Source organism: Talpa occidentalis, unplaced genomic scaffold, assembly GCF_014898055.3.
Source record: "Talpa occidentalis isolate TD23 unplaced genomic scaffold, MPIMG_talOcc4v2.1 talOcc4.11, whole genome shotgun sequence".
Taxonomy (NCBI): Eukaryota; Metazoa; Chordata; class Mammalia; order Eulipotyphla; family Talpidae; genus Talpa; species Talpa occidentalis.
In genome coordinates this window covers 99,538,334-99,548,997 of record NW_023601104.1, presented here as the reverse complement: position 1 = coordinate 99,548,997, position 10,664 = coordinate 99,538,334, and the positions used below count along the sequence as shown (strand labels likewise).

General features: G+C 54.9%; 1 protein-coding gene across 2 annotated transcripts in view; it reads right to left on the bottom strand.

The window, feature by feature from the left end:
- Positions 1 to 10,664, bottom strand: part of ITPK1 (inositol-tetrakisphosphate 1-kinase) — a 128,780-nt gene that overhangs the window by 84,066 nt on the left and 34,050 nt on the right. For both annotated transcript variants that reach the window (XM_037504015.2, XM_054692802.1), the window contains exon 2: positions 9,178 to 9,202. In XM_037504015.2, the coding sequence (XP_037359912.2) occupies positions 9,178 to 9,202 (25 nt within the window). The remainder of the gene's footprint in view (positions 1 to 9,177; positions 9,203 to 10,664) is intronic.

Sequence of the window (10,664 nt, the reverse complement as noted above, 5' to 3'; positions counted from 1 at the left end):
AAAAACGACTAGAGGAAAACACACCTCCAAGAATTGTTTTAATGACTCTCTCTGGGTTTTCATCTTTACGCCTTTCTTTCCCAAGATTTCATCAACGAGCACAGAGTATTTAATGAGGAAAGAATAACCAAGAGGGTTTTTAATGAGCACAGACCCTGGTGCCTGCCCTGTCCTGCCCTGCCCTGCCTGGAACAGCTCAGTCCTCAGCTCGCCCACCCAGCATGCACGGCCCATGGGGCCAGGCCCCACTCCCCCCAAGACCAGAAGTTCTGGCCCAGGAGGACAGGTCAGGAGCTCCAGCCTGGCAGGAGGCGTCTGCTGGGGGAGCAGGGCAGGTGCTGGAGCAAGGTGACACGTGAGCAGGTCTAACAGCACAAGCAGAAGTATGGGGGGAAGGGGTACCAGCTTCTCACTCAGCCAAACGATTCAGGGCCCCACAGTCTGTGAGACTGAGCTCAGGGCCACGCCTATCTCCATTCCTGCTTTTCCGTGCGGGCTGTGCCTTCAGCTGGGCTCAGGATGTGGCCCAGGGCCTTCATACGCATTCACTGTCCCACCTGGAGTCTCAGCTCCAGTGATGATGTCCCCCACACCCTCCAGCTCAAACAAGCACCAACTATTTGCACCAGAGCTTCTGCAACTGTCACGAGCACCCTAATTAAGCAACTCAGGCCTGGGCACCCTATCCAGCTTCCAAGTGATGGCAACTGTGAAGGCCCTGGTGGCGGCTGGTGGACCACACTGAGTAACAACCTCCTGGACAGCTGTACCCCAGAATAATAGCCTCCCCAAACTGGAGGCTACTTTCTAGCAGAATCAGCATTCTTTGCATCCCCTCCTACTTCTCCAGGTCCTCCCTCCCACCCTTGTCTTTGCTTCTACGTGAAGAGCTTACTCATTACACTCCCGTGAGGACACCAAAATCTAAAAACCAACCAAGGGTGGAGAGGGCCTGGGAGATGCACCCCTACTCAGTATGGGATGGTTCTCGCTGTCTGGGCTCTGCAAGGACATGCATGGGCGCCCTGAGCAGGGCACCATGGAGTGCGGGACCCTGGAGCGGGGGTCCCTGGGGTGGGGTGCCCTGGAGCGGGAGACCCTGGGACAGGGGACCGTGTAGTGGGGTACCCTGGGGGTAAAGACCCTAGAGCGGAGTGCCTTGGAGTAGGGGACCTGGGAAGGGGTGCCTTAGAGCGGAGTACCCTGGAGCCAGGGACCCTGGAGCAGGGAACCCTGGGGCAGAGGACCCTGGAGTGGGGGACCCTGAGGCGGAGGACCCTGGAGCTCTTTGTTTTCAGGACTTGCTCAAGCTGCCTCGCACGTAAGGCCAGCACAGCGCCGAGAACCACAGCCCTCTGTGGCCACACGGGGCTGCGCTGCCACCGGAGACAGTTTCTATTTCTAACGACAAGCCTAAAAAGCTCAAGAATAAAAATAAGACTGACAGCACCGAGGTGTCCAGCGCGCATCGGCGGCGGCGCACGGCCCGTGAGTGCTTTCCCACGCTGTCCTCCAAAAGGCGACCTTTTTTAATGGCAACTTGAAAAAACTTGGTACGAGTAGACCCCAATGTGTGGGGTCTCCCCACCCACGTAGCATTATTGTAAAAAAATACGACGGTGAGCATGCTTGCAGGGCACGTGGGAATTTCTCGGTTTATTAAATATCCACCCGAAGGTTGAAGAATGAAAACAATTTTCAGTGTTTTGAAAGAAATACAAGTATCTGCATTTCAAAAATCAGCCCCTAGAAATGGAATTTTACTAAAATCCACAACAGTTACAAACCCAAAAGATTCACCGTGAGGGGTGGGGAGACCCTCTCCTCGCCTGCCCCCGTGTCCGTCCCTGCCCGCTCGAAGCGACACCTCATAATAGGACGGGGGGTCAATGCCCGGCCCTGGGCATCGATCCGGTGCCTCAGGTCCTGTGTGGAGCCTGCACTTTAAAGATGAGGAAAGTGGGCCTCCCTAGTGGCGCAGCGGTAGAGCACTGGGCTGCGAAGCTCTGCAGCGCCGGTTCAATCCCCGGCCACCGGCGAGGGTCCCACATGGCGCGCAGACCTCTCCTGCCGCGCCTGCTGCTCCCCTCAGCAGTGTACTTTGGTCCTTCTGCCTGCTCTGCTCCCCGCTCTGGCTCTGGTGAATTCTCTCACCCTCCCGCGCTTCTGACTGTACCCAGTGCTTGTATAAATAAATAAATAAATCTTAAAAAAAAAAAAGATGAGTTAAGTGACACAACAGCCCGGGAAAAGGCTCACAGAACTCAAACCTCGGTCTCTGGGCTCCACGGGGAGGTTGAATTCAGCTTAGAGCGCTCGCCCATAAACGGACCCAAGTGACCCCGTGAAAGGTTCCGCGCTGTGCCAGCTTCCGACCCCCGTGCCTCCTGCCCTGGAGGTGCCGGTGGCCTCAGAAAGCCCTGTCCGTGAGGCGGGGCTGGGCGGCGGCCGTGGCTCTTCCAGCGGCAAGGACGTCAGGCCCCCAGAAGCACCAGGGCAACCTGGCCCCAGAGCCCCTAAACTAGCTCCAGAGCACCCGACAGAGGGAGCAGCTGGAAAAAGAATGCTCAGAGGAGTTCAGCCCTACCTGGGCCCCAAATCCCTGGAAACACAATCCAGCAAGGGCACTGAGATCTGCCAGTTGGGCCGCTCTGGAGTGTGGGCGCCCAGGGAACCCAGCTGGGGATTAATCATTTGACACCTTTAACTGCACACTTTTAACAACAATTTTTGAACCATGTGAAAATATTGCCCAATAACAAATACATTTTTCAGAGTTGAGTGGAGAATTCTGCGTCTGTAATCCTTGGAGAAACGCATACCACTCGTCACACAGCTCCCTCTGGCTCTAAGTGGGGGAACCGGCTGCTGGACTTACCTTACTGACATTCAACACACCTGCTGAACCAGCGCCCCCCAGCCCAGCTTCACCTGCAGCCCTGGGCCTGGCCAGAAATAAGAAGCAGCCTGGGAACTGAGCCCCCATTTTCCCTCACCCCCATATCCACCAGGTTCTGCCCTCTGTCTCCAGTAGTGGACGCACCAGCGCCATCACCCCTCCCCGGCCTCCCACCAGAAGACCCAGCCCTTCACCCTCTGGCCCCCCCACACCCCTTCCTAGGGGATCTTCCCCAGGGCCTCCAACTGGTGCACTTACACATGCCCCTCCACAGAGAAGTGCTGCAATGCCCTCTGACCCAGCACCCCACCAGCAGCTCACCTGGGCCTCATGGCCAAGGCCTCAGCACTTCCAAACCACCCCAAGTCAACCTTCTATCCCAGTCTCTGGGCCCCCGGCACAGGGTGTTCCCGCCTGCACGGACTTTCTCATGCCTCCCCGCACAAACCACACCCCGGCCTGATGTACTCTGGACCAAGAGGCATCAGCCTCCCTGTAAGGCCTTCCCTACCCTTGCTGCCCCGTGTCCTCGCAGACCCTTACAGCACAGACAAGCCCTCCAGCCCGAACGCTCGCCCTTGCGCTCCGGGAAGCCATCCCGGGGGCGCCCACAAATGCCCCACACATCCATCCACCAGGGCATGTGGCCCGCCCTGCCCATCTGCCTCTCTCAGTCTTTGCTCTTCCGCTTGATGGTCCACCCCCAACCTCCTTCCCTGAATGGTTTGTCCAGAAAGGGAGGAAACACCGAGGCAAAGAACTCCCACATCTCAAACAACTCTGGAGAAGCTCCGAGGGAAGGCCGCAGCCCGCCTCTCACGCCTTTGTAAACTGGGGGGCTTATTTCCTTCCTCGCCTGCTGGAGATACTGTGGCTGAGCCAGAGACGGGGTTTTAGAATATCTGACTTCTCAGGGAATTTGGAAGGAGGACAGTGAGTCTATAACTGGCAACTACTTCTCACACTTACAGCTTGCGCGTTTGCATTTTTTAAATAAAACTTCTCCCCCCTCTCCTGCTAACAGTCATTTCCTCCTTCTGGGCTTTGCAAATAACTGGTGAAAGACGACCCCCAGAGGAGCAGGCCAGGGACTGGGGTGCAGAACATGTTTTCCTGGGGATGCAGGGCTGGACGTGGCACCTCTTCCACCAAATTCAAGACCACCCTAAAAGGGGGAGTCCAGGAGGGAGGAAACTGCATGGTCTTCCTTCCCCACAAACCAGGTCAGAGTGGACCATGCTTCCTGGGTCCCCTGCCTGACCCTCAGCAGAGCCTCAGGCCCACCCCCAAAGCCCCTAGGCCACAGATGACCCCAGTGGCTAAGGAATGTCCTCTTCCAACAAAGGCTCAGTGGGGGAAGGGGCAGTGGCGCTGGGCCACATGCAACACTCAGCCATTTTTTTTTTTTAGATTTATTTATTTACTCCTAGAAGACCTGGGGTGTTGGGGGATGTGAGAGGATTCACCACAGAGTGGGGAACAGAACAGACAGATCCACTGAATACACTGCTGAGGGGAGCAGCGGGGAGACAGGAGGGGTCTGCTGCGCCATGCCCCCTGGCCGGGGATGGAACTGGAGCCATAGTGGTGATGGCGCTGAGGCTTAATCCCTAGGCCGCCGGGGAGGCCCAACACTTGGTCACTTTAGCACCTGCTGTTTCAAGGGCAGGAGTAGGAGGGCAGAAGGTGTGGGGTCAAGCCCGGGTTGGGAATATGGGCTGGGACCACCTCTCAGCCAGGCTCGGTCAGGTGGATGAAGGTCATTATCACAGCCAGGCTTACTGCCCTCCTCCAGGAAGCCTTCCTGCCTTGCCAGGATGGGGAAGGACAATCCTCCAGGCCTAGGCCAGTCACCTTCACCCACACTGGCCTCTGGTCCAAATTACAGACTTAAAATTGCTGAAGGGACTTGACCTCAGGTCACATGAGGCCCCAGCACCTGCCTCCTGGTACACAGCAGGCACCACCCAGAGAGGTCTGCTGGCTTCTGCTGCGGCTAGGACAGTCCAATCTTCCTAAAGCACCCCAAACCCCCTCTGTGAGGAGGAACCTTCGCCATGATGGTTGAGTAAGGACAAATGTTATCACCTGAGATGGGGGAGCGAGGTAGGGCCTGTGCACCCAGTGTCCTCACTGCAGCACAGAGGAGGAAACTGACACCTGAGCACCATCACCAGTGACAGACACCGGGGCAGGGGTTGCCCTGCTGTGCTCTTCTCTTGCCCTCTAGCCTGGGCCCCAGCACTTACAGAAGCCCCGAAGGACCAGAAGCCCACACTACTCCTGGCATCAGGCTCATCTGGGGCTTCTCACACCAGGGGCAGCAAGGGGCACATTTTCCTTATTATCAATCATGGTTTGGCCTAAACCCAGACTAAGGGAGACCAGTCGGCCTGCAGACGAGCCCACCACCCAGGCCCCAGAGGCTCAGCACCAGGGGAGTCCAGCCACTGTCCCTCTTAAGGCTATACCTTCCTCAGAGCCTGAACCCGAGAAGTAAATGGGGTAATGTTCTCCAGCAGTGGCCTTCAAACCAAACCCCCTAAGATAAATGTTTAAAACTACATATCTCTTTGCACATTTCCAAGCTGACACTAAAATTTCTCATCATAAGTTTAAATACTTGCAGAGGATGTAATTTCCAACATATTGTAAATATTAACATTTCAAAATAAAACTGTTAAACTGTTTTTCTTTTAAATGGATCCAATGGAATCTAAATACCATAGCAATTTGAGATCCACCATCATCCATCTAAAAATTACATAATCAAAGTCCTCTTAAACAGTTGGAAATTGAGCAGAGCTCCTTGTGCCTCCTTGAACTCCAATTTTCAATCCATATCCCTCAGGGAGGGTCCCACCATCTCAGAGCAGTTTATGTCTGAAAGCCTTTTCTGGATAATTCCACTGTGCTACTAGACCAAAAAAATACCTTTTAAATTTTTATTTTTTGTCACGTGGCCGTAACATTCTAAGTGTCAAACATTTTCTTCAGGACCAAATTATCATTACAATTATGAGTAGTACATAATTGATTAATGACAGAAACAAGTTACAAATGTGATGAGTATAATAAGCATAAAAAAAAAGCCTTATTGGAAACACATTTCAGAAGAACTGATAGGAATTTCTCTCAATGATTTCGTGTCTCCAAAGATGACCATTATCTACTGCCAGAATAGGGCACAGTTTATTATGTACGCTTTCACCACTTTTCAATTGTTACTGATATAAGATCAGAAATCACTTTGTCAAATTAAAAAAAAAGGACTGGGAAGCGCTGCTGTAGGAGATTCTCTGAATTCCTTGAGAATTCCATGCCAAGAATTACAGTAATAGACTATCAAACATCATCGTAATGTTCCATCGGCTGATTACTGAAATCAGTTTCTCTTTCAATTTTGCTGCAAGTAAAGAACTGGAAATAGCTTGCTTGCCCCGGTTCACGCTGGCTCGCTTTGTGGCGCTCAGTGGGCTTCATGCCCCAGGCACACACCAGGTTCAGCTCTGCCAGGTGATAACCAGCTTCCGGTAGATAATCAGCTTCCTGTGTGCCATGCACCGTGCCAACGATCCCATTTTCAGGTGGGAAGAAGGAAGCAGAGTGGTTAGGAAACTTGCCAGGGGTCACACAGCCAGAAACACAAACCCAGGTGCTGTGCCTCACGTTGCGTGGCTGCCTTTGGGGAGCTGGGAGGAGGCCCACACGAGGGGGTGGGACACTTCTTTCCACGCTCCTTCCCAAGCACATCAGCTGCGGGAACCAGCACAGAGAAAGCTGAGAATCTGCAAAATTCACCTTCTTCTACATGCGCCTACCCCCACCTTAGAGAGTTACACACAAACACTTCTTTCAAATAAATGGCACCGAGCCGGTACACCTTAATACCCAATAAATGTTAAGCAGTTGTCACTGTTGTCGTTAAACAGCAGGAAAAGAAGCAACTCCCATGCCCTTGACCAGGACAAACACTGCAGGGTTTTACCAGCCGTTTAGTCTTGGTGCCTACCCGGAGGTCCCAATATCCCTCGTGTAGACACACCCAACGCCCAGGTGATGATGAGTGGATAGGCGCCTACAACACGGAGCAGCCTGTTAACATGCAGGAGACCCCGAGAGCAGAAACACCACGAGGACTCCAACCCCAGCTCTCCCACTTAGCAGCAGGTTCCCCAAGAGAAGTTCCAGCATCCTGCACCTGTGTGTCCTCATCCTTCAACTGGACATGGAAACATCATCCATGGCACCAAGTGGCCACACCTGAAACGCAGGCCGGTGGCCCCTTATCCGTCCCCTCCAGTCACTGACATCCTGTCCCCAGCATCCTGCAACCACCAGCCTGGGGGCTCCACACATAGAGACCCAGTTGATTTTGAAAACCAGCCCAGGGCTTGGCTTCTGGTTTTTGCAAAGGCCCTCTCTCTCCATCTTGAAATTTCAACTTCGGCAAATAACTCGGGGATGCCAGGAGGCGGTGAGCAGAGGGACATCGACATGGGTTTTATTTTTAGATGCCGGTATGGAAAGCATCAGTTTGGCTTCACTCTGGTCCCCAGCCACCACCTCCTGCCTCAAATCGTCACCAAAATGAGCAGCAGACATTGAGGAAGATTTCATAACTCTGTGCCTGGCGTGATCTACATACACCGAGGGTTCCAGTCTCCACTCCACCCACAGATTAAGTGGATTACAGGGCTTAGCCTAAATCTTCCCAAGAAGACACGTAGTGTCAACACACTGCCCCTCCAGGTGATCTCTCAAATTCAGCAGCTCCAAGGCCCCTCCTTCCCCTCCCATGGTGCAAATGGCTTCCCACTCTTCACAGTCCCAGGTCTTAGGTCCACAGGAGGCAAGTACTGGGGGCATTTATTTCATTTTAGGCAGTGTGTTTATTGGTGAGCGCATGGATTCACTTCCTGAAAAATGGCTCCCAAAAGAAATGTTCTGTGGACCCTAACATCAGGGAGCACCTGGCCCTTCACACAGCAAACTTCTCCTACAGCTCCAACTACAGGTCTGGGCCTCAGTGATGGATACAGCTGCATCTGCATAGGGTCCAGGGACTTCCAAGGTGACCACTGATCAGGACCAGGAGACAAAAGCATCCTAGAGCAGGGTGGTCTTAGACACCTGGCCCCAGAACAACAAGCATACACTGCACCACCTCCGCCCACTGCTGCACCCATGGCAGGCATTATCAATCAATCCCTGTGCTCACCCATTCAGATTTTGAATCCTCCAGACAGTCACTTACCAATCAGAAATGCCCCCTAAGCACACTTCTTAGGCCCTCATGAGTCCCCATATTCCCCTTCTGATGGACAGAGAAATTAAAGCCCACAGATCATGCAACTTTGCCCAACCAAGATGAGCTTGGATGAAAAATCCACCACTGATGAGAGGCTTCCATAAACTATCTCCTCCCGCAAAATAAACCTCAGCCTCCGCATGATGAGTTCAACCCTCAAGCAACCAGGAGGGAGGACAGAAGGAAGAATTCTGCAGGCCTCCATCAAAGCTGCCCAGTCATCCTGCCAACCTCAGCCAAGCTGCTGTCGGAGTCTGTACATCTAACTATTTCAGGGCCACAGAGCCCTGATATCCTTCCTTCTCCCTCCATCCACCCTCCCCTCCTTCACCAGTCACTGAGCACCTGACATAAGCCAGGGTGAGGCAACTTGAGGGTCAGGGGCCCCCCACCTACTCAGCCACCCTGCAGGAGCCAGAGGCCATAGGGGAGATCAGGTGCAGCCAACTGACAGCAGAAAGAGTACAGGAGGAAAGGGACACACCCTGACTCATGGGGGCGGGGAAGGCGTGAGGGGCAGAGGTGGTCTCGAGAGATGACAGCACATCAGCTGTATCACGAGAATGGTCGGAGACAGCAGACTCATGCTGGGGGGAATGAAGAGCCAACGCAGGGGCCCTGGGGGGCTGGAGCTCCCTCAGGGGAGTCTGAGGACAGGGACCCACAAACTGTGGTGGGTGGCATCCAGGACCAGAGACATCTGGCTGGGTGGTTGTGCCCCTCACCCTACCCACCTCTCAGGTGACCAGCAACTTCCACCAACAAAGCCACAGCCACCCGACAAACCCAAGAAACCACCACCCTGACCCGCGTCCTACCAGGCAGAAATTACACCACATCCACAGGGGAGAAGGTAAGAACATGATGCAGGTGAAGCGAGGGCCAGGGAGCACCCTCGCTTCACCTGCATCACCTGGGGGGCCAGGTCCCTCCACTAAGCAACCGTGAGGGCGCAGTGGGTACTCACCTGCACGACTTCTATTCCTCGCTTCCTGTGGAGAAAAGCAAAGAAAACAAAGGTTAATCACACAGGCAGGAATCGTCCTTCCAGAATAATCACTACAGCCAGCTAAAGGTGTGGCTGTGAGGACAACTGATGGCTACACCTCTCCTCTCGAGTTGTGGCCCCCCAAACGGTCTGGTTTATGAACTCCTAAACCACTGGTAAGAGGGCTGGTTCCCCAGAGGGAACTCTAGAGGGACCCCAATTTTGCCTGCTTCCTCCCAGTCAGCTGTCCCTATTCCAATCCAGGGTCAGGGCTTCATGGGCACAGCTCCAGCCTGGACACCCTCCCCACCCCATTATTCCCCACCCACAGCCTACAATCCCTCCTTCAACTCAACCAGCTCCCATGGCTCCCCTGTCCTCCACAATAAGTCTAGAGCCTTGGCCTGGTCTCCCAGGCCTGCCTCAGTCCACTTCCCCCCGACCCATCCATGCCCCCATGTGAGGAGGCCACAGTCTCCCTGGCCCCAAACCCTTCTGTCCTGCTCTAGCTGCTTGTCCAATCCTTGGCCACCTCTGACCCCTATGGACATACCGCCCACCCTCTGACCCTGGTCCATCCATCACCTCCCTCACCAGCGGCCCCGCCCAAGCCCAGACCCCGCCACCTCCACCTCTCTCCCCACACATGGCACAAAGGCTCCCTGCTGACAGCCCCCTGAAGTCCCCCTACTCCCCAGTACCTTACTACAGGTGGTTACAAGCATACGGGGCACACAGGCCCACATGTTCCATGCAGCCTCCAGGCTCAGACGCTTCCCAGGGAGCCCCCGTCCCCCCAGCCTACAGGATGCCTCCACTCTCCGCCCGTGGGCCAGTGTCCAGAGCACTGACGGGTGTCACCACAGCGAGGGCCCAGGAAGGGCGCACACGCAGGTCCTTGCAGACCGTGAATTTTCCTGGGAAGTGGGGCTGGGCCTCCCACCGACAGGCAGAGGCGGCCGTGACCAGAAAAGGCCAGGAGTTGGCGTGACAGGCCCCAAGCGCCTTCCTTGGAGAGCGTCTGTGGCAGATTCAGTGGCCGTGTGCCCCTTGCCTGCTACGGTGCCCGCCTGGTGCCCAGACGCTCCACAGCGCATATCCGTCCTCACTTAGCCGGGTCCCTGCACCAGGCCGGCCCACCTGGGCTCAGGACACAGCAGAAACAACAGCCGAGGTCGGCCCTCCAGGGGCTCTGGGTCTGAGGCAGGAGCCGGCTGGAAGTCGCCGGGAGGCCTCCGGGTAACACTGAGCAGGCGCTGCCTCCTCACGCGGCACAGCTGAGGGGACACCTCCCAACACTTACACCCGTCGATCCTTAGCTCGATCAACAAGTGTTCCCAGCTAAGCGGAACCTCGACAGGAAGCCACAACAAGAGACAGGGAGATGGAGGCCAAAGAGAACTGAGCAGCCCACGCTGTGGGATATCCAGGCCCCGGGAACCCAATTTGAAAACTACAGGGCTTGA